This window comes from Aquarana catesbeiana, linkage group LG03 (assembly GCF_042186555.1).
Source record: "Aquarana catesbeiana isolate 2022-GZ linkage group LG03, ASM4218655v1, whole genome shotgun sequence".
Taxonomy (NCBI): domain Eukaryota; kingdom Metazoa; phylum Chordata; class Amphibia; order Anura; family Ranidae; genus Aquarana; species Aquarana catesbeiana.
In genome coordinates, this window is record NC_133326.1 from 77933638 (window position 1) to 77958478 (window position 24841).

At 43.6% G+C, this 24841-nt stretch overlaps 1 protein-coding gene across 3 annotated transcripts in view; it reads right to left on the bottom strand.

The window, feature by feature from the left end:
• Positions 1 to 24841, bottom strand: part of LOC141131448 (unconventional myosin-Vc-like) — a 164761-nt gene that overhangs the window by 130713 nt on the left and 9207 nt on the right. For 2 of the 3 annotated variants that reach the window (XM_073618736.1, XM_073618738.1), the window contains exon 1: positions 12603 to 12766. The exons of the other annotated variant lie outside the window; for it this stretch is intronic. In XM_073618736.1, the coding sequence (XP_073474837.1) occupies positions 12603 to 12638 (36 nt within the window). In that variant the 5' untranslated portion in view covers positions 12639 to 12766. Of the gene's footprint in view, positions 1 to 12602; positions 12767 to 24841 lie in introns of those variants that run through there. 3 annotated transcript variants of the gene reach the window in all.

Below are 24841 nucleotides of genomic sequence, written 5' to 3' on the forward strand. Positions count from 1 at the left end.
GAAGTGGGTCCCGTTTCCTGGTTGGCCGAAAGGAGAAGTGATCCTATTGGCCTAGGAGGAGGAGGGAGGAGATGCATGGCCACTGTGAGGAGACGTAGGAGAAGCCAGCACCAGGAGGGAAGCGCTGCCCGCACCATAGATGGGGTAAGTGTGGGGCCGACCGACCGACCCACAGGGGGGGGCATTGTTTGCCACCTCCCAGAAAAAAAAAAAAAAAACACCAGCCGCCACTTGAAGACAGTAGAAAAGACAAGAACCAGGAAAGGAAGAAATGACAGAAAATGACAAGACCTGGTTCACTGGTTTACTAATACTTGCTCAGTGTTCCGAGGACCAGGGGTGTATGGTTCATGGGGTGATCGATAACCTATTGGTGTTGGATAATCAAGGTAACACGTCTAAAGCGGGGTGTGTTCAGACAGGATTGTCCCTTTCAAGAGAATAATACATCTGACTAGACCAAATATTCCTAAATTGTTCCTCCCTATCGCTAGTAAAATTGACCCATCTCTCTGCCTCCATGATTTTGTTCACCTCTTCCTGCCAGTCCGCAATGTAGGGCATCTTATTGGGGAATGAGGCTATTTGCAGCGTTCAGAAGATAACGTTTTATATTTTTAACGTTTTTATTGTCAGCGGGTTACATTTTTTTAATGGTGGGTTGCAGTTCTAGATTATAGAATGTGTTGTTACTGTCAGAGCAGTCACTGGAAATAATGAAAAATGGTTCATGATTGAAGATATTCCGTTTTTTTAAATTGACAGCCAGCCAACCCTTTCTAGGGGTGTCGGTTATAAACAATCATTTGTACACGCAGTTGTTCTCTTGCAAACAATACAACCTGAAACTAAACTTATCCAATTTACACCTGCTTAAAGGGCAGCTCCACTTTTGTGGAAAAATATACCAAATAAAAAAAAAAAAAATAATATAGCATATACAATTGCTACACAAGCCATGTTGTAATTTAAAAGGGAAGTATAAGGTACGGTCTGATGCTGCATCTATCCCCCGCCGCCACTACGTTGAGTGGCTCGATACTACATATTTTTATTAGTACCTATTTATTTTATTGACACCTAATAAAAATATTTTGAGACAATGCACTAGGCCAGTATCCTCTTTCTTTAATTTATCTTTACAGAGTTCTGAGGACAACCCCAGTCCTAGAGGGCAGCTTCAAGGGAATTATCCATCTTTGCAATAGAGCTATATTCCCTATGTGGTTATCTCACTCATGCGCAGGGGATTATTGTTGCAGTTTGTGATGGTTTATTGCATAGTTTACATACTTAAACATGCATACATAAATTATTTTTCAGGTACATTGATATTATTTACTACACATAGCATAAGGTTGGTGAAAAATAAATTTGCGCAATCCATTAAAAACTAAATAAAATAAAGTGTCCATATAATATATAAAATAGCTGATATTACTTCAAACAAATGAGTCCACAATAACAGTAGATGGAAAAGGAGAGCCCAACACCAGCTTCAATGTGAAGAAGATAACATTCAGCACCACTGTGATCTAGCCATGCAGCTTACCAGAAGTAGTGGACCCTCAGATTATACAGTGGTCACAAAAAGCCCAATGATATCAGATCATGATCTCCTGATCACTTCAATTACATTGATATCTAACAACCAGTTGTCCAGGGCTTATTTAATCCCTCAGTGGTCAGCAAAAGTCAACAGGCATGTATAGGACACATCCTCATAAAAATATACTGTAGATAGAAAGACTTTCATAGTGTAATACGTTCAATAAATAACTTTACATTTATTAGGTAGTAAACTCACATATGAATGAAAAATACAGCACTTGTTTCAAACCAAAAATATGGTCACAGCGTCCAGCATGCTGACGTCAAAAGTCCTGCCTTACGCGTTTCATCACAATTAACGTCATCAGAGGTGTGGTGGTGTTGACGTCAATTGTGACAAAATCACACAAATCCGGTTCTGTCAGGGGAGAGGAGAGAGAGATTGTGTGTTCCAGCTAAGCAGGAACAACAATCTCTCTCCTCTTCAAGCCGGCCACATTCCTCCCACAGTTAGAAACACACATAGGGAACACAGTTAACCCCTTGATCGCCCCCTATCGTTAACCCCTTCGCTGCCAGTGACATTTATACAGTAATTAGTGGCTATTTTTAGCTATGATCGCTGTATAAATGTCAATGGTCCCAAAAAAGTGTCAAAAGTGTCCGACGCAATGTTGCAGTCCCGATAAAAATCGCACATCACCGTCATTACTAGTAAAATAAAAAAATAATAAAAATGCCATAAATCTATCCCATTTTGTAGACGCTATAACTTTTGCACAAACCAATCAACATATGTTTATTGCGATTTTTTTACAAAAAATATGTAAAAGAATACATATTGGCCTAAACTGATGAAGAAATGTGTTTATTTTTATTTTTTTGGGGATATTTATTATAGCAAAAAGTTACCAAATATTGTGTTTTTTTCAAAATTGTCACTATTTTTTTATTTATAAAGCAAAAAATAAAAACCACAGAGGTGATCAAATACCACCAAAAGAAAGCTCTATTTGTGGGGAAAAAAGGACATAAATTTTGTTTGGGTACAACATCGCAATTGTCAGTTAAAGCGACGCAGTGCCGTATCGCAAAAAATGGCTTGGTCAGGAAGGGGGTAAATCCTTCCGGGCTGAAGTGGTTAAACAATCGTTTTTTCAGAAGCAGTGATTTTAATTATGCTTACAATTGTGCAACAATAAAAATGAAAAACTTTCTTTAAATATAGTGGCGGGGGGGGGGTCCCCTTAGTCTGCCTGTAAAGGGGCGCATCTGTAGCATGTAGAGAACATGCTGTAGCAAAAATAACATTTCTAAAGAAAACTAGTAAAATCCCATTTAAAATGACGGCTACAATTGCCAGCACGTTATTGAAAAAATAAAGAAAAAATGGTGTGGGGTCCCCCCAATCCATACCAGGCCCTTCGGGTCTGGTATGGATTTTAGGGGGAACCCCATGCCAAAATAAAAAAAAAACCTGACAATCCATATCAGACCTTTATCTGGGCATGCAGCCTGGCAGGTTAGCAAAGGAGGGGGACGAGTGAGCGCCCCCCCCCCTCCTGAAAAAATACCAGGCCACATGTCCTCAACATGGGGGGTGGGTGCTTTGGGGTGGGGCTCTGCTCCCCCACCCCAAAGCACCTTGTCCCCATGTTGATGTAAGAAATGGCCTCTTAGCTATGTAAGAAATGGCAAAGCGCAGAGCAGGCACCTTCCCAGGAGGTGAATCGTTTTTTTTATTCCCGGGTTGGCAGGCGGCGTAATTGACGATTTACATGGAGGGACACTATTTTTTTATTTTTTAATAAAGGAATTATCAAAAACTTGTATAGTTTTTATTACTTTTGACACTTTTCACAAAGCTCATTCACATAGGGGAGGGCGATCTGGGGGCCACAGTTGTGGGGAAGAGGCCTTTGTCCCCATCAACATGGAGACAAGGTGCTTTGGGGCTGGGGCGAGCAACCCCCCCAGCCCCAAAGCACCCATCCCCCCATGTTGAGAGCATGTGGCCTGGTATGGATCAGGAGGGGGGGAGTGCTCACTCGCCCCCCCCCCCTTTCCTGACCTGCTAGGCTGCATGCCGATAAGGGTCTGGTACAGATTTTGGGGGGGAACCCATGCTGTTTTTTTGGTCTTTTTTGTTTTGGCATGGGGTTTCCCTCCACATCCATACCAGACCCGAAGGGCCTGGTATGGACTGGGGGGAGGAACCCCATGCTGTTTTTTTCTTTATTTTTTTAACTGGCACTTTTTTTTTTTTTATTCAGCTGTCAGCGGGGAAACCCATTGACAGCTGATGAATCATCAGTTGTTCAGGACACTGCGGCCGGCTTCCCGGTCCCACTCCTTAACAAACAACTTACACTGTGCCCTGATTGGGTAAAGCTTTGCCCAATCAGGGCGCAGAATACACTGTTCAGCGTTCAGTGCATTGCAGGGTGTTGGTCGGGGCGAACACCTGGCGAACACCCTGCAAATTCGGGTGTTCGGCGAACGGCCGAACAGGCAAATGCTTGGCCCAAACTCATACCCGGGCCGAACCGTTCGCCCATCTCTACTTAGCAGCCTGCTCTACACTAGGGGGGTGCTACATCAGTATATAAACGAGTGGTGCAGAGGACAGTCCTGATTTGCCTTGAATACTGGTTCTGGTGGACTAACCTGTTCATCAGTATGTGGTCCTTTGCAAGAGTCATATGTGGGGACCAGTTATTTTAATGGCATGATCACAACTGCCCCCGAGTCTTTGTGTGCGTATGTGACATTCTGACTCTTGTAAGGATTCTAGACCGTATGATTCTCTAGGAATTACATAAATGATTCTGTGAGCGAAGTAAAGTGCTGAACGATGTGTCAAGATGATATAATGTATTTATTAAGGAATTAAAATACATGATCTCAAAATGTCTTATGAATGCACAAAGCTACTATAATTAAGTGCAATTACAAACACGAAATGAAAATTGGAAGGTAATAATGATATAAGTGATAATGCTCAATATCCTCAGGGGGTGAAAACAGGAAACGCTTCAAAGGAAATCACAATGTGGGAGCCAGCATAAGCAAGAAGAGAATTAAATGGGGCGAACAAAAACTTCGGAAGAAACTAAAAGAAATACACTCAATGCAAAAACCGGTATGGCAGGATTTATAACCACACAGAGTGGAATTTCCTCAAAAAAATTCATCATTTGTAAAGCTTCACTTTCCACTTAGCAAACAATATAATGTGCTTATTCAGCAGAATGGTACTTGATATATTTGCATGTCTGCATTTATGTCAATGAAATAGGAGAGCAGTAACAGTGTGTCATAGTAAAAGAAGGGCTCCGAGGTGGACAGAAACCATGGTAGAGCTACCTTCCTGAAGTCCCCAAATGATCTAGCCAATCCATGGAGAGAACAACAAGGCCAGCATCATATTCCAGTCTGACCCTTTACCATGTCTGAACAAATATGGTGCACCTGTACCTGTTACAACTACTTAATACTTAGGGATGTACTTATAAAAAAAAAATTTACAGAGCTATTCATCCCGTGAAACTGCAAAAACCTCCATTTGTGCAAATGGGAGCAAAATCGAACGTTATTAGGTTATTTTCTGTTCAGATCGAATGGTCTTCATTCATACAGAATACAGTTAATCAGGAAAATACGACATTATGGCCACTAGATGGAGCTGAGGATCATAGGAAATAATGATCATCAACTCCATATAGTGGCCATATTGCTGTAATTTCCTGATTGACTTTGTTCTATATGAATGAAGAACATTAAACCTGGAGAGAAAAGCCCAATAACATTTGATTTTGCCCCCATTCACACAGAATGAACGTAAATACAGTTACACTCTGCACAAATAATTTGTTATAAATACAATCGCTATTATCTGTGCTCTTAGGGCCAGTTCATACCACATGCAGTCCAGTGCGTTTTGTTTCTGCATCAAAAACACATGGAAAGTAGGTTATATGGTTTTCAATGGCATAGTTCACACCAGTGCTTGCAGTGCCAGTGCATTCCAGTTCCAGAAAAAAAAAGTAGAACATGCTGCCTTTGTTCCTGCACTGGACTGTACTGAAATGCTGTAAAACGCCTCAAAAACACACTGGATTGCACAGAAACGCACCTAAACGCACCAAAAACGCACTGGAACAACTGGAACGCACCTAAACACACCAGGAATGCACTGGAACACACATGTCCTTATTTAAGGTTAAGAAAAAAGTGGGGGGAAAAATGCACTAGACTGCATCAGAAATCAGAAAAGCATCTGAAATGCATCTGGACTGCGTTTCTATGATGTGAATTGGCCCTTAAAGCGTTTGTTATCCCAACACTTCATATTCCTGATGTGTGCCTCCTGTACAATGTACTTGTATGAGAAAGTATGCTGTTCTCTCTGTATTGCTTCCCTAATGGGAAATCCCTGATATTCCCGGCAGTCCCTCTGCTTTCCTATAAAAAAAAACTGACCACACTAAGCAGGAGAGCACATCATGGTCAGTTCTCTAGCTGTGCTGGGAACTCAGCCTGCTCTCCAATGATCAGACTTGTCCTGACATGCCCCCATTGCACAGCCATTCACTGGGAAGCTCAGTGTGCTGCATCTTCTCCTCCCCCCAGCTCTTAAGCAGCTGAGACCAGAGGGAATGTTATCATTTACAAAAAAAGGGAAAGAAAAGTTTTTTATAAAGTTTTTTTATATCTATATAAAAATGTTTTTTGTTGCCTTTCATTTCTATTTTAAACAGAATGGGTTGTTTTACAAGGTGATCATTTACAATCACTTTAACCACTAGCCGCCCATCCACTGTCATATGACTGCGGGACGAGGCAGCTCTCGTTCTGGGCGGACATCATATGACGTGATCGCCCTCCCGAGCCACTAGGGGGCGTCGCTCAGGACCCGATGCGCGTGTCCGCCGGGCACACGCGATTGCTGGGTAACAGAGCAGGACCGTGGATCTGTGTGTTTAAACACACAGATCCACGTCCTGTCAGAGGAGAGACCGATGGTGTGTTCCTTGTACATAGGGACACCGATCGGTCACCTCCCCCAGTCAGTCCCCTCCCCCACAGTTAGAATCACCTCCCTAGGACACACATTTAACCCCTCGATCGCCCCCTAGTGTTAACCCCTTCCCTGCCAGTCACATTTACACAGTAATCAATGCATTTTTATAGCACAGATTGCTGTATAAATGTGAATGGTCCCAAAAATGTGTCAAAAGTGTCCGATATGTGTCCGATATGTCCGCCTCAATATCGCAGTCACAATAAAAATCACAGATCGCTGCCATTACTAGTAAAATAAATAAATAAAAAATGCTATAAATCTATCCCCTATTTTTTGTAGACGCTATAACTTTTGCGCAGACCAATCAATATATGCTTATTGCGATTTTATTTACCAAAAATATGTAGAAGAACACATATCAGTCTAAACTGAGAAAAAAATTTGTTTAAAAAATAAATAAATTGGATATTATAGCAAAAAGTAAAAAATATTGTGTTTTTTCAAACTTGTCCCTTTTCTTTTGTTTATAGCGCAATAAATAAAAACCGCAGAGGTGATCAAATACCACCAAAAGAAGCTCTATTTGTGGGGAAAAGATGATAAAAATTTCTTTAGGGTGCAGTGTTGTATGACCGCACAATTGTCATTCAAAGTGCAACAGCGCTGAAAACTGAAAAATGGCCTGGGCTGGAAGGCGGTGAAAGTGTCCGGTATTGAGGTGGTTAAAGGGATAGTTCACCTTTACCACAAAACTGCCTATGCAGATAAGGAGCACCTATAGATATAAACAAATGCAGCTCTGACTAAAGTTAAATAAAGCTCTTGCTATAGGTGTAGACCATTTACATACCTTATGAAACCTGCCTGGAATACTCCCAGGAAGTTGCTAGGTACTCCCAGGACGTTGATAAGTGAGGCCTAGTCATCCTCCATCATCACAGGAGTGAGCGCTCAAATTCTGAGCTCAGAGCTACTTCATCAGAGGAGAGAAAGAGTATTTGAGGGGGTTTGAATCAGAGAAAGAGCTCACTCCTGTGATGTGGAGGTGAGTAGTGATGACTAGGCCTCACTTAGCAACATCCTGGAAGTATTCCAGTCAGGCTTCATAAGGTATGTAAATGGTCTACACCTGTAGCAAAAGGGTGTTATTCATCTTTAGTCAGAGCTACACAGTTTGTTTTCATCTACAAACACTCCTTATCTGCATAGGCAGGTTTTTGTAAAGGTGAACTATCATTTTAAGGTACAAAATAAAACAGCAAGTGAAACCTTATGAGTCTCACTTCATGCAGTGGAAGGCCGCCATGCTAAGTTTATACAGAGTTGAGGATGTTCTGACACACTGCTCTGTTAAAGGGAAAAAATCCAAATAAAGGTGCCCTGCAATAGAAGAGCTCTTCCCTCTCACCTCTCTGGTGACCCGTATCTTCTACCTACGCTCATGCTGTTTTTCCTTCACCTACACCATTGCTGTGACTTGTAGTGATGTACTGTAGGGGGCGACGTAGAGGATAAAACTACAGTGTATGGTGGTGGACACAGGCATCTTACACTCCATGAAGCGTCAAATACTGAAGCATTTTAACCACTTGCCTACTGGGCACTTTCACCCCCTTGCTGCCCAGGCCAGTTTTCAGCTTTCACACTTTGAATGACAATTGCACGGTCATGCTACACTGCAACCATGTGCAATTTTTATCATTTTCTTCACATAAATAGAGCTTTCTTTTGGTGGTATTTAATCACTGCTGGCCTTTTTATTTTTTACAACAACAAAAAAGACCGAACATTTTGAAAAAAAAAAAAGTTTTTCTTAGTTTCTGTCAGTAAATTTTGTAAATAAGTTATTTTTCTCCTTCACTGATGTGCGCTGATGAGGCGGCACTGATAGGCTGCGTTAACCGGCACTGATGAGGTGGCACTTATGGGCACTGATGAGGTGACACTTATGGGCACTGATGGGTGGCACTGATGAGCACTGATAGGCGGCACTGATGGGCAGCAATGGATTTAATGGGCAGCACTGACTGGCATTACTATTGGGCACTGATTGGTGGCACTTGTGGGCACTAATTGCTGGCACTAGTAGGGACTGATTTCTGGCACTTGTGGTGCTTTATTGTAATCAGGGCACTGATGATTAGTGCCCTGATTACATGTCTCAATGTCCCCTGCGTAGAGATGCCACAGATCGGCTCTCCTCGCCACACACTCTTTCAGTGTCTGGAGCAGGTTTTCATCAAGGATGTCTCTGTACATTGCTGCATTCATCTTTCCCTCGATCCTGACTAGCCTCCCAGTTCCTGCCACTGAAAAACATCCCCACAGCATGATGCTGCCACCACCATGCTTCACTGTAGGGATGGTATTGGCCAGGTGATGAGCAGTGCCTGGTTTCCTCCAGACATGATGCTTGCCATTCAGGCCAAAGAGTTTAATCTTTGTTTCATCAGACCAGAGAATTTTGTTTCTCATGATCTGAGAGACCTTCAGGCATCTTTTGGCAAGCTCCAGGTGGGCTATCATGTGCCTTTTACTGAGGAGTGGCTTCTGTCTGGCCACTCTACCATACAGGCCTGATTGGTGGAGTGCTGCAGAGATGGTTGTTCTTCAGGAAGGTTCTCTTCTCTCCACAGAGAAATGCTGGAGCTCTGTCAGAGTGACCATCGGGTTCTTGGTCACCTTCCTGACTATGGCCCTTCTCCCCCCGATCGCTCAATTTGGCCGGGCGGCCTGCCCTAGGGAGAGTCCTGGTGGTTCCAAACTTCTTACTTTTACGGATGATAGAGACTACTGTGCTCATTGGGACATTCAATGCTACAGAATTTTTTCTGTAACTTTCCCCAGAACCATGCCTCAAACCAATCCTGTCTACAGACAATTACTTGGACTTCTTGGCTTAGTTTGTGCTCTGACATGCACTGTTAACTGTGGGACCTTATATAGTCAAGTGTGGGCCTTTCCAAATCATGTCCAATCAATTGAATTTACGACAGGTGGACTCCAATCAAGTTGTAGAAACATCTCAAGGATGATCAGTGGAAACAGGATGCACCTGAGCTCAAGTTTGTCACGGCAAAGGCTGTAAATACTTATGTACATGTGATTTTTTTTTCCTTTTTTAGTTTTAATAAATTGGCAAAGATTTCAAACACATTTTTTTCATGTTGTCATTATGGGGTATTGTTTATAGAATTTTGCGGAAAATAATGAATTGAATCCATTTTGAAATAAGGCTGTAACATAACAAAATGTGGAAAAAGTGAAGTGCTGTGAATACTTTCCAGATGCACTGTAGGCCTGAAGTTCCTGCCTCAACCTCAATATTCTTTTTGTCATTTATTCCAGCCCGGACCTTCCTAATTATTTCTATTGTGTATTTTATTTGTAGTCGTCAGGTTGGTTCTGACTCATCTGGTGGGATGCCGCAGTCCTGAGTTCTCTGTATTGTCAGCCTGTCTCTGATTACACCACCCTGGAGAAACTACATGAACACCAAATTCCTTAGTAAATGAATGACGTGTTCCCAATTCAAATCCACCTTTACAATGCACTCTAACACTACTAATCATGTCTGGATGTTTACTCCACTCTACGTAATTTCCACATTATGCTCACCTAATATGAGACAGCTCGTGACATTACCACCAGAAAGTCCCTGATATCAGCTTATCGCTTCATTTTTCTATTCCTCATTCCTGAGCAACGTAAAAGTAATTTACATAAATAGAAGATGTTCCCATTGGGAACTGAAAGGGAAACTACAAGCACAAATTTTGAATTATTTTTGCAATTTTTTTAAACTTAAAGAGGTTGTAAACCCTCACAGTTTTCACCTTAAAGTGACACTAAAGGTAATTTTTTTTTTTAAACAACAAACATGTCACACTTACCTCCACTGTGCAGCTCGTTTTGCACAGAGTGGACCTGAATCTGGTCTTCTGGGGTCCCTCGGCGGCTATCTCGGCTCCTCCCCACATCAGATAACCCGCTAAGAGAAGTGCTCTCCTGGGGGGTTACCTTGCGGACGCGCTCCCGAGTCCAGCATTCGGCGTCCATAGACGTCGAATGCAGGACTCGGCTCCACCCCCCAGCAGCCGCGTCATTGGATTTGATTGATAGCAGGATAGCGGGAGCCGAGAACCCCCTAGCAGAGAGACAAGTTCGTGGGACAAGTTCAAGGGTTCAGGTAAGTAAAATGGGGGGGGGGGGGGGGCTGGGGGCCTGGTCACTCACAGGTGTTTTTACACCTTAATGCATAGGATGCATTAAGGTGAAAAAAAAAACACTTACCTTTACAACCCCTTTAATGCATTCTATGCATTAAGGTGAAAAACCTTTTGTGCTGCAGCAGCCCCCCTTTTTTTTTTACCTAAGCCCGATCGTTCCAGCGACGGGGACGAGCACAGCAGCTCCAGTCGCTGTCTCGGATCCTCATTGGATAGGATAACAGCAGGAGCCATTGGCTCCTGCTGCTGTCAATTAAATACAGTGACACGGGGGGGCGGGGCCAAGTCCAGCTGTCTGTGTTAATGGACGCAGCAACAGTACTCAGGAGCAGGCAAAGCAGCTCTCCGTGGATGCACTCGAGAAGAGGAGGAGCCAGGAGCACCGCCGGGGGACCCCAGAAAAGGAGGATCAGGGTCGCTCTGTGCAAAACCTTTGACATGTTTTGACATGTTTGTTATTTTCAAAAAAACAAAGCTTTACTATCACTTTCAAGGCCCCTTCACACTGATCCGTTGTTTTTGGGTTACAAAAGTAAGAAAAATGCATGAAAAACCTATCCCTTTAAATCCCGTATCCCTTTTGCTAAGAAACATGGCAAAAATCATCAAAAGCACAGCAAAAATGCATTTGCATTTCAACGGAGCAGTGTGAAAGCACCCTAAAGCAGAACAAACCCCAGGCATTTTAAATTAAAAAGGGCTGTGTTACAAATAGTTAACCCACATGAGGTGTATGCCACTTCCAAGATCACACGCCAAAGAGTTGCGACAGTCAAAACTATTTTAGGACACTGCAGCTCACTTTTATTAAATAAAACGGAAAGTTCACATAAACCTCAGGTGCCCACACAAAGGTTCTTCCACATCAATATGAACAAACAAAAAATACCAAGCTACCTGGCTCCCTCGTTGGCAGCAACACTGCTCTTCTTACCAGTCCCTCTGACTGTGTTCAGCTCTGCTGGTTCCCTTGGCTCTCTTAGCCTTTAGTGGCAGCACCCTGCTGCATAGCCCAATCCTCTGGATAGGGGTTCTCCTGACACCCTGATAGGAGACACTCCTGTAATGAGACCTCCTGTCTGCTGGCTGGGGCTTCTCTCATCCCTGGGTGAGACCTTTTGGCTCTTGGCTTTTGGCTGGGGCTTTTCTGACCCCTGGGTGAACCCTTCTGGCTACTGGCTGGGGCTCCTCTGACCCCTAGATGAGACATCATGTCTCTTGGCTCCTGGCTGAGGCTCCTCTGAGCCCTGGGTGAGACCTTCAGTCTCTTGGCTCCTGGCTGGGGCTCCTCTAACCCCTGGGTGAGAACTTCCTCTCTCTTGGCTCCTGGCTAGGGCTCCCCTGACCCCTGGGTGAAACCTCCTATCTCCTGGCTAGGGCTCCTCCGACCCCCTGGAAGAGACCTCCTGTCTCTTGGCTCCTGGCTGGGGCTTCTCTAACCCCTGGGTGAGAACTTCTCTCTTGGCTCCTGGCTAGGGCTCCCCTGACCCCTGGGTGAAACCTTCTGTCTCCTGGCTAGGGCTCCTCCGACCCCCTGGAAGAGACCTCCTGTCTCTTGGCTCCTGGCTGTGGCTCCTCTGACCCCTGGGTGAAACCTTCCTGTCTCTTGGCTTCTGCCTGGGGCTCCCGGATGAGACCTTCTGTCTCTTGGCTCCTGGCTAGGACGCCTCTGAATCCAAAAAGTTTGGTGCCATCTGTAATTCTTACATACAATGGTTACCCGGTTTGTGGGACTCGTCCAGCCCAGACAGAAGCAGATGGATGGACCTACAACAATCCAGATCTATAGGACTTACCTGCACGCAGTCTTGCAGAGTCCCCTTATGCAGCATTAGGTGTGTGAATCCAGCTCCTGCCTCTCAGAAGTACATCCTGGTCTGAGACTGGCATATGCTACATGACACTTTATATAAAGCAGACGTGTAAACATTAGCTGCGTCTTTTTGGCTAATTAACAAATCAAATATTATCTGATCCCAACTGCTAATTTATAGCTTCAGCATAACATCCCTTCCTCCTCCGGTTAGATGGGATATGGCCTTTTGCTTGTTGTTTTAACCACAGAATACAGTGATGACATGCAGCTTTTCTTCCCTTTTTACATCGAAGCTCACATCTTCTACTCAGACATCCCAATCTGCAAAAACTCATTTCAGGAAGTGGACGGTGTCAGTAGTTTTTTTATTTTTAATAACAGATTTTTTTACAATTTAATTTGTTTTTAATTTTTTTCACAATGATTTTTGGGGGGAGAGGGTTGGGGCAGTGGGCAGTGTTGTTAGGGCAGGGGAGAGTGGTGTCAGTAGTTTTTAATTTTATTTTTACACTTTTTCATTTTTTAGATTTTTTTTTACAATCATATTTTTTTTTTTTTTTTTTTTTTTTAGGGGGGGGGGCTTTGGTGAGATGTCAGGGGTCCCTGACATCTCCCCCTTGAGACAGAGAAAAGGACTGAGGATACAGATTCCCCAGTCCTTTTCTCAGCACTGAAGATGAATGAACAGGAGACAGAGGTTCCTGTTCATTCATAAACTTAGCAGAGTAACACAGTTTACTCTGCTCAGTTATCACAGGAGCGATCTCGCTCACTGTGTCCAATTCCCGACAGTTCCCCCCGCATCCGGGGGGAGAGGAGAGGAGGGGAGCCGACTGCAGGGAACGAGGGGGGGGGGGGGGCAGAGGAGAAGGACAGGAGCGGCAGAGGAGAACATGGGGGCCGGAGGAGAACGGGGGGAAGGAGAAGGACACGAAGGGGGCCAGAGGAGAACAGGGGGGGAAGGAGAAGGACATGGAGGGGGCCGGGGGAGGAGCACACAGGAAACAGCTGGAAATGATCGGTGCGGCTGGAGGGGCAGCTGTGAACACCGATCTCCCTGTATAGCTTTTTAGCTGACAGCCGCAGGAGGGAGAGAAGGATAAGTGGCTGTCAGCTAAAAATCTATACAAAGGAGATCGGTGTTCACAGCTGTTCCCCGCCGCACTGATCATTCCCGGGAGATTGTGAGGCGCTTGCGAGTATGCAGGATCCGCCACAGAAATGCGGGAGACTCCTGCACCTTGCGTGAGAATTGGGATGTCTGTCTACTATAAGGGCCAGGTCACACCAAAACGTTGTGCGAGAAAGGTGCATGTTTAACGCACCATGCTCAAAGTGCACTGCCTGTGCGATCTGCTGCGGGTGTCGATATATTCTTCTTAACGATACCCCAAATGCGGATCACAATTGCAGCATATTTACCTGCATTTTTGAGAAAGGCGCATTCCGGTGCAATTCACATGCAATTCAGTGTGGTGTCATTTGAGCTCATTCATTTTGAATGGGCTCAAATCGCACTGCATAGCATCAAAGTAGTGCATGCACTACTTTTGGAAATGCACACTGCAACTGGATCGCATGGTAGTTTTGTACCATGTGATCTGGTGCAGAAAAACGCATTGCATTTGCAACCTGTCTTTGGGGTGTCCTTAACATTGCACTGACACCCGCTGCAGATCACAAGTGCAGTGCAAATTAAACGCAGTGCGGGAAATGTGCACGGATCAAGGGTTTTCCAGCACTGCGTTCTAGTGCGAATCGGGGCTTTTACTCCACTTCTCTATAAATAACCAAATTATAAATGCATCAAATAATGTTTTAAAAAAAGTGTGAATACAACCAAATAAAATCCAAATAAAGTCTCTTTGTGCAACAATGTATAACTTTGTATCTTCTGTTCCTTAAAGTGGTTGTAAACCCTGTAGGGTTTACTACAGGGTACTGTAGGTACTGGGAATATCTCCTAAACCTGCAGGTAAGTGCAACATAATGGGCTAGTATGCGATGCATACTAGCCCATTATGCTTTTACTTTGCAGGGGAAAAAAGAGGAAGTAAAACCCATCAGGGTTTACTTCCTCTTTAAAGTGGTGTTCCGGACGAAATTATACTTTTTAAATAAAAATACCCCTATAATACACAAGCTTAATGCATTCTAGTAAAGTTAGTCTGTAAACTAAGGTCTGTTTTGTTAGTTTATAGTAGTAGTTTATTTTATAAAATTACAGCAAGCCGTGGCCATCTTAAGAGTGGGCATCTGAAGCCAGACTGTATTTCTTCCTGGATCTCATCCTTGCAGATCTCGCACATGCTCAGTGCAACATAAGCAGTGTAATAGGTTTCAGGTCAGGTTTCCATAGCAACGGCAGTGTCAGAGGAAGTTGCCGCCCCTTCCCAGAAGGCATTGCAAACAGGAAATGATGCGATGGGCCACGGCCAGGCAGGAGGAAGTGACAAATGAATACAGCAGATATACAGTAGGTGCTGAGAATTTTTTTTTTTTAAATATCCAATTCGTTTACAGTGCACAGTTTAGTGATGGATGCTGAAGAGTTGTAAAAGTGGGTGGAACTCCACTTTAAGAGCATATGCCTGTAAACTCCTGAAAAAGCCTGAACTCCTGAAAAAAAATAGAGTGCATGGGCACATTGGCTAACATGGAGGGGAGTTTCCAGGCAGAAAAAAATAAGAGCTCAAAAAAGCTCAAAAGCCTGTAGGAGCCGCTTCTTTGAGATACAATATGCATGAGCCCTTAAAGTGTTACTAAATCCAGGACCCTGCATTCAATATATGTTCTCCCACAGTACACAGAACATGGAAATGCAATTATTTTAGTAAATATAAACTTCTAAATACTTTTTCTCATCAGCAATATATAGCAGTCTTGTGACTTCTATCAGTGTGAAGCCGAGCACTGGTAAAGCTTGTAGGAGGAGTTTTCATTCTCCTCTGACTGTCTCATGAGGCTGCATGACCCCTGGCCCTCCGTCTGGACAGTGCTGATTGGCCCTGTGCTGTTCACATGCACCCTCCCAAAAAATAAAATCCACACCACACTGAGCATGTGCAGAGTGACTCCAAGGCTATGTTCTATCAGCAGATGGATTGGGGACAATGGAAGAAGGGGAGGATGAGAGAAGGGAGGATGAGAGAAGGGAGGATGAGAGAAGACAGGATCAAACAGCCTTTTTATACAAAATGGAGGATTAACCTCTTCCAGGTTCCAGAGTGAGTATAACAAGCATGCTTTACTGCATACATACACTGATTTTAGTGTTGTGGGTTTAGTAACACTTTAAAGGATTTGTAAAGGCAAAAGGTTTTTTATCCTAATGCATTCTATGCATTAGGATGAAAAACCTTTTGTGTGTAGCAGCTACCCCAGCACCCCCTAATACTTACCCTGAGCCCTATCTTTATCCGGAAAGGTCCACGATTCCCTCGGCCATCCGGGACTCTCCTGCTGATTGGCTATGGCACAGCCACGGTGCCATTGGCTTCCAGGGCTGTCAAAGTTGGTTAGCCAATCAGGGGAGAGATGGGGAGGGGCTGAATGGCAGCTGTGTTTCTGAATGGACACAGAGAACAGCAGCTCAGCTCGGGTGCCCCCACAGAAAGTTGATGGGCTGTGGTGGCATTCGTCAGGGGGGTGGGGACAAGAGCACAGAAGAGGGACTCTCGAGAAGAGGAGGATCCAGGCTGCTCTGTGCAAATCCACTGCAACAGAGCAGGTAAGTATAACATGTTTGTTTTTTGGGGGTTTTTTTAAACAAGAATTTACAATCACTTTACATAGCACTTTGCAGAAAAGAAACATACAGAAAATACAGTCAGGGTTAGGAGTTGTGCGGTAAATAACTACTGCGATATAGTTTCATTAATGCGGTAATTACCGAATATTTTCATGCGGTAATTTATGGCATTGAGCTGGCTGCTTGGAGTGAGCCAGGAAGCAGGCCACCGCATCCTTAACAACGGATGACTCATTAGCTGTCAGGGGGTTCCCCCCTGACAGCTGAAAGTAAAGAAAACATGCCAACAATTAAAAATTAGACATGCCAACAATTAAAAACAGTTTGGGGTCCCCACCCAATACATTCCAGGCCCTTCGGATCTGGTATGCATTTTAAGGGGAACCCCATGCCAAAATTTTTTAAAAAAGACAGCGTGGGGTCCCCCCCAAAATCCATACCAGACCCTTATCCGAGCATGCAGCCCGGAAGGTCAGGAAAGGGAGGGTACGAGCGAGCGTCCCCCCACCCACCCCCCTCCTGAACCATACCAGGCCATTACTCATTCACCCAAAATGTGTAAAAAACAAGTAAAGACACAAGTTCTGTGACGGGGCCGGAGGTTTGTTTTTTTTCTCCTCTTTTTTCAGGTACAGCGGGCGTCATGATTGATGATAGATTTACTTCAGGGGACATTTTATTTTTTAATAAAGGAATTGTCAAAAACTCTTGTAGTGTCTTTATTCACATTTTTTGTGAATGGATAGGATACTGATTTACATAGGGGGAGGGGGGCGGGATCTGGTGGCCTCCTTGTTAAAGGGGGCTTCCAGATTCTGATAAGCCCCCCGCCCACACACCTTCACAACCACCGGCCAGGGTTGTGGGGAAGATGACCTTGTCCCTATCAACATGGGGACAAGGTGCTTTGGGCTCCCCCCTAAGTTGAGGGCATGTGGCCTGGTATGGTTCGGGGGGAGGGCTCGTCCGCTCCCATTCTTGACCTGCTGAGCTGCATGCTCGGATAAGGGTCTGGTATGTATTTTTGGGGGCACCCCACGAAATTTTTTTTTTTTTTTTGCCATGGAGTTTCCCTTAAAATCCATAGAAGACCCAAAGGGCCTGGTATGCACTGGGGGGGCCCACACCGTTTTTTTTCTTGGCTGACGGTTTTTTTTTTATACATTCAGCTGTCAGCCGGGAATTCTGCTGACAACTGATAACTCACCCTTTGTTAAAGCGGGGGTCCACCTATCTATCGTTTTTTTTTTTTGGAGTTCATTCACAAACTTTTCTTCTCATGATTATCTACTCACATGTTCTGTGTAATAAGTCCGCCTGTGTCCGATTTCGTTGTAAAGAATAACTTATAAAATTCACTGAAGGCGGTTTCCATCTTCACTGTGGGCATTTGAAGCCCACAAGCATGTATTTCCTGGATGCGGTGAATGCTGTGCTCCCAGCATTCACCGAGATGTTGTGATGACGCTGTTGCACAATGCATGCTGGGAAGCCTGAGACTAGCTCCCTGGGGACTGTGGGAGGTCTGGGAGAGGCTAGAAACACGCCTACTCCCATGGGAGGACAACCAGGAAGTGCTAAGAAGATTAGAAAAAAAAAGGTAATTACGGCGATTTAAATTTTTTTACACAGCATGTCAGCATCTAGGCAAGGAAGAGAATGAATAGAGATAATGTTCAAAATTTGGGTGGAACCCCGCTTTAAGGACGCGGTGGCCGCCCACTCCTTAATAACCATGCTGGCTGTTAAGGACACCGGCGGCTCCTTAACAAACAGCAGCAATTTAACTCCTTGAATAACGTGTGGCTAGACCAATTATTATTCAATGAATGTGTTTATTTATTTATTCAGCTTGATAAATTGACTTTAGAGTCAGTTTATGTGATATTTACCGTGCATTTTTCAATTGTGCGGGAAATATCGCATAAACTGACTGTGAATTGATATTATGAATATCGCATTCCAAAAATGGAAAACGTGTCACGTGATCCAATTGTCTTTTGCAATATTCTTTTGTGAATTGAGCCCTGGGTCCCTAGAGCTAAGCAGGGACCCCATGCGATAGCACAAAGGGCGCTGTATTGCTCATCCCCTTTCCCCGATTACTTTTATTCACAGGTTGCCACTGGTTTCTACAACAGGAATCTTCCCCCAGCAACAGCTTACTACTGGAGGCTTTTGGTGGGATTGGGACGCCATGCTGCAACCTATAAAAGCTCTCCTCCCTCCGCTAAGCCAGCCCACCTAAGATCAGCCAGATTGTGGCTACCACCCCACCCTCCCATATTATTTATTACACATCATGTGTTTTATTTAGTGGGGGTTACTCCTCCAGTCTGGCCTGGATGGACATCGTGATTGGAGTTTCTGGAATTGGCTATGTTTGGGACATATGTGCCTTTACGGCTACTCCTAGAATTTACATTAGTTAATTTTGTTGCTGCTAAAATTGGGTTGCCCCATAACGAATCACTGTTGCCAAAAAAAATAAACTGACCATTAAAACTTAACCTATGTGCATATCTCCTTATTTTGTTTATTATTGCTCCTTTGTGCTGATGCTGATGGGGGAATCACTCCAGAATACAATGACCAGTGTTGCCGGCTATAGCCGACATAGATTGACTTGTGTAAAACCAGCTAGCCCATACATGGATTGAAATTCAGCCAGTCCATGCTGAATCGGCTGAATTTAAATCCATGTATGGCCGACTTTAGGGTACTCAGGTAGCCATGGGTGTCATGACTATTTGAATACAATAGCTGGCAGAGGAGATTCCTCCATTCAAGCCATTTAACCTGAATGATAGAATTGCCTAATATCTCTAATCCAGCCTGCAGGGCTGAACAAGAGGAAACTAGAGATGTATGGCTAGCTTTACTACTTCTGCTGCATTTTCCATATTGCGAACAGAAACACAAATCCAGCGGGGGGAGTAAGGCTGGCCATATATTATACAATTTTTTAAATTCAATTTCCTTTAGATTTACCTCCAACCATGTAGTGTAAGGACCTGCCTGATTGCATACAAATTGAAAGTGTTTAGGTTTGACCTCATAATATATGGTTTTGGTAAATCTAAAGGAAAGTTGCACAAGAACACTGTATAATGTATGGCCAGCTTATTACGCCCGCTCCCCATGATAGCTGTAACAGGTAAGCAGGATTTCAGGCACAAATATTAGTGATGCACTGAAATTTCAGCCGCCAAAAATTTTCCACCGAAAAAAAAGGTGCCGATAATGGCTGCCGAAAACGCGTGGAATTTTGCCGCGATTTTACAGTGCTTATGGTGTGTTTTTCATAAGTCACATGACTCAAAAGATGCATCACAAACAATGCAAAACGGGTGCATTTTTTATGCATTTTTAACCACTAGGCTACCGCCCACCATCATATGACGGCGGGACGAGGCAGCTCTTGTTCCGGGCGGACGTCGTATGACGTGATCGCCCTCCCGAGCCACTAGGGGCCGCGCGCGCATGCCCGCTGCGTCGCTCGGGACCCGGTGCACGTGCCCGGCGGCCGCGATGTCCGCCGGGCACCAACGATTGCCAGGTAACAGAGCAGGACCGTGGATCTGTGTATGTAAACACGCAGATCCACGTCCTGTCAGAGGAGAGGAGACCGATGGTGTGTCCCTTGCACATAGGGACACCGATCGGTCACCCCCCCCAGTCAGTCCCCTCCCCCCACAGTTAGAATAACCTCCCTAGGACACACATTTAACCTCTCGATCGCCCCCTAGTGTTAAACCCTTCCCTGCCAGTCACATTTACACAGTAATCAATGCATTTTTATAGCACGGATCACTGTATAAATGTGAATGGTCCCAAAAATGTGTCAAAAGTGTCCGATATGTCCGCTGCAATATCGCAGTCACAATAAAAATCGCAGATCGCTGCCATTACTAGTAAAAAATAAATAAATAAAAATGCTATAAATCTATCCCCTATTTTGTAGACGCTATAACTTTTGCGCAAACCAATCAATATACGCTTATTGCAATTTTTTTTTTTTACCAAAAATATGTAGAAGAATACATATCGGCCTAAACTGAGGAAAAAATTTGTTTAAAAAAAAATTGGATATTTATTATAGCAAAAAGTAAAAAATATTGTGTTTTTTCAAAATTGTTGCTCTTCTTTTGTTTATAGCGCAATAAATAAAAACCGCAAATACCACCAAAAGAAAGCCCTAATTGTGGGGAAAAAATGATAAAAATGTCATTAGGGTGCAGTGTTGCATGACCGCGCAATGGTCATTCAAATTGCGACAGCGCTGAAAACTGAAAAATGGCTTGGGCAGGAAGGGGGTGAATGTGCCCTGTATTGAGGTGGTTAATGTGTTTTCAATGCATTTAAATGGGGAGGTGAGTTTTTGGTGCAGTTTTTTTAACTGACCAAATATGCACCAAAAATGCGGCAAGCAGGAATTTTAACACCGCTTCAAAAGGTGCCAATAATGGCTGACAATAAATTCATATTTATTTCAATTCATGATATTATTTTAAAAGTTGAATATAATACAATGGTATACAAAATATATATATATTTTTTTTTTAAACCGTCAATTTCGGTTTTGGTTTCGGTCACGTGCATCCTGATTTTTCAGTTTTCAGCACCAGAATTTTCATTTCGGTGCACCACTAACAAAAATGTCAACGGGTGGTCTAGGGTTGCCACCTCATCCCTTTAAACCCGAACACATATTAATTACACAGGTTCCATGGCTGATTAAAGTGGAAGCTAAACCCACTTAGTGTCTTACCTGCATTCAATTAGCCTCAGAACCTGTGTAATTAATATGTGTTCGGGTTTAAAGGGATTTGGTGGCAACTCTAGAGTGGTCTGACCTGCTGGTATCAATGTAGAACTAAAATACAGGTTATTATCAGGACTGAATATCAGGAACAAAGCCATGTAACCCCTAAGACAGAATACCTTCAATGGGTATGCCTAGAACCTGACCTATTGTCTGACCACAAGCACTGGCTCAGTCCCCACTGTAATTCGGAGCAATAAAAATGGTGTAGAAGAACAAATGTGGACTTTACGGAACAGTCGCTTGTCTCCAGTGATTGCAATGGCCCTCAGGTGACACGTATCACCTTTCCTTTAGCCCCCTCTCCTAGTTATTGATAAACTACCTTCAGTAATAAGGTATTCCAAAGCTTTGTTGGTGACATGTATTATTTATTAACATGCTTTCTTGCTCGAACAAACACAAAGATAACATGTATGTATGAGTAGACAACTTGGCCAATTCCTAGAACTCTCTGAGATACAAAGAATACCATCCTCAAGCAATGACAATGACAGTTTAATCTGGCTTCCCCCAAGGTACATGTCTTTTTTTTTATTGACTTAGGGCTCATGCACATGGACGTGTTTGTGGGCATATGGATGTAAAGCAGGAAATCTTCCTGTATCTGATAAATCAAATTAAATAACATAAAAAAGATCTAAAAATATCAAAATTGAAATAAAGTAAGAATAAAAATATTGTCAAGAAGACATAGTCAAAAAACTAGTCAAAAAATAATAGTTGAAGCTGCTTCTGTAGTGAAAGGTCATATAACCTTGTAGGTTGTCAGCAAAAAAAAAAAAAAGGATTAAACTCAGCGCTGCTTCCACATACATTATATATGTAAACACAAATATATAAAAGTGCCAGTGCATTCAACAAGAATTAGTAGTCTATAAGTGCAAATAAAGTGCCAGTGCTGACAGTTTCTCTTGTGAAAATCCAGATGTCACTCCATGCTCCCCTCCTGAATTCCCCACTCACTGACAGTAACATTCAAAACAGCATAGTATATATCCTTAAAGTGGTTGTAAACCCTGTTACACCACTTTTACCTACAGGTAAGCCTATAATAAGGCTTACCTGTAGGTACTGGAAATATCTCCTAAACCGTGTAGGTTTAGGAGATATTTACCATACACGCTTGTGCCAACGTCATCGGCGCATGCGCACTGAAGAAAGGGCACAATCATGCCGTTTCCAAAGGGCCCGTGACGTGACCGGCGGCTCCAGAGCGCATGCCCTGGAGTGACATCACGCAACCCCTGGCCAGTCACAGAGCCGGGGTCCATGGCCCCGGAAGGAAGAGAAGTGAAGGTGGATGCGTTAACCCGCGGGGAGAGCAGGGACATCGCGGGCTTCATTTGCAGGTAAGTGTAAGTGCAGGTACAGTAAGTATGCGATGCATACTAGCCCATTATGCTTTTACTTTGCAGGGGAAAAAAGAGGAAGTAAAACCAATCAGGGTTTACTTTTTCTTTAACAGATGGATGCAGTTCCTTCTTTTCTCCTTCAATTGCCAGGTTCACATCTCAGGTGTGTTATGCAATTCAATGAAGAGAGAGATATCCATAGCATAATTTCATTTAGTTTATTAAAAAATTAAAAGCAAATACACTTTCAAAAGTAGAAAGGTTTGAGCATGTATATTGTTTGGGCTTGCCACCTCGGTGCGCGTTCCAACTGCTGAATAGACGTCACTATCTCGTCCCCGCTTGACGCGTTTCGCACCTCCCACTGGGCATCTTCAGAAGCTAGGGGCATTCGTGACTGGTTCTCTCGTATACCTTATTCCCCTCCTACTACACCCAGATCCTCCCACTCCTCTCTCGTAAGTAACTTCCTGTTGTAACGTCTGACCTCATTTCCTGTATACGACCAGAAGTAGTACAGCCACCATGTTGGAAAAGCATCAAAACACGCAAGATCTCAACTACTGACCACCTTTTATTATTATTTTGTAGCTGCATAAACACATTTGCTGCTGTAGCTGCCTACAGTAATCAGCTACAGCAGGAACTGTGTAGCTATTTACAAATCACCAAAGAAAATCAGAAGAGTGGATTGCCAAAAATGGGCCCTCTCTTGCACATATGGTGGGACTGCCCAAAAGTCAAACACTTCAGGATTGGGGTTTACCAACTTGTATACATAGTAATGGGAAGAAGCATATGGGAACATTCCTGGGAAGGCTTATCGAAACTAAAACCTGAAAGCTTTAGCACTGCTTGGTTTAAGTTTATAACCTTCATATACACAGCAGATAAACAAACTCGACCTTCACTAACTGGTCTACAAGTTAAGAAGAAAACGGCATAGTATTAAGTGAATGAAAAGCTATCAGCAATTCTTTATGATTCCTTGCATACATTTCATAAAATATGGACTTCCACTATACGTCCTCAGATACTGATGGGCATTAAACTGGATAAGTATTAGAGTATGCGGGATTTGACCTAGGCAAAAAATATTTTTTTAGGTTTGGATAGAGTGGGGAAGGCTTATATCCTCTGTGAAGTTTTTAATGCTAAAACAACAAGAACAGAGGGCGCACCAGCCTTGTGCATTACCGTTATACATTTTTTATTGAAGACATAAAAACAGTAGTATATTCGCAAACAGCATGGAATATAAAACTCATAAAAATGTCCATAGTGTCCCATATTGCCTGGTCCACTGCCTCAATCCCAACATGAGGAAGACGCTTCAAATGGCTGTTGGGATTGGGGCAGTGGACCAGGCAATGTGGGACATTGTGGACATATTTATATTCCATGCTGTTTGTGAGTATACAGTACTACTGTTTTTATTTCTTCATTAAAATATTTATAAAGGTAATGCGCAAGGCTGGTGCGCCCTCTGTTCTTGCTGTTTTAGTGTTCCTTTTGGACTTCCCCCAGTCCGCAGGACTGCAAGATCTTGCATAGAGACAAGCTGCTGAAGATCAAAAGTCCGCCACTGCCAAAGCAGTTATCTTGAGCGCATGAGGTTGTTCGTTTTGTTTGCAAGTTTTTATTGCTGTCGGAGTCCCCACTGGGGAGATTTACCCTTCTGTTTGACCTGCTCATTATTTTCTCTGAGAAAAAAAAAGGTAAGGGAAATATAATATATTACAATTGCCCCCAGAACAAGCAGTGAGGACACCTGTACCAGGGACAACTGTCTACAGGGGGAATTCCCATCACTTTGGGATATTTACTCTCTTAAACTGGTTGTTAAGGCAGTAGGTTTTTTTTTATCTTAATGCATTCTATGCATTAAGATAAAAAACCTTGCTTGTGAAGCAGCCCCCCTAATACTTACCTGAGCCCCATCTCTATCCAGCGATGTGCACAAGTGCCTCGGCTGTCTAGGACTCTCCCTCCTAATTGGCTGAGACACAGCAGCGGTGCCATTGGCTCCCGCTGCTGTCAATCAAAGTCAGTTAGCCAATCAGAAGAGAGGGGGGGGGCTGGGCCAAACCACGGCTCCATGTATGAATGGATACACGGAGCTGCGGCCCAGCTTGCTGTGGTGGCACCCAACAGGAGAGAGGGGCCAGGATCTCTGAAGAGGGACCCGAGAAGAGGAGGATCCAGGCTGCTCTGTGCAAAACCATTTCACAGAGAAGGTAAGTATAACATGTTTGTTATTTTTAAAGAAAAAAAAATTAGACTTTAGT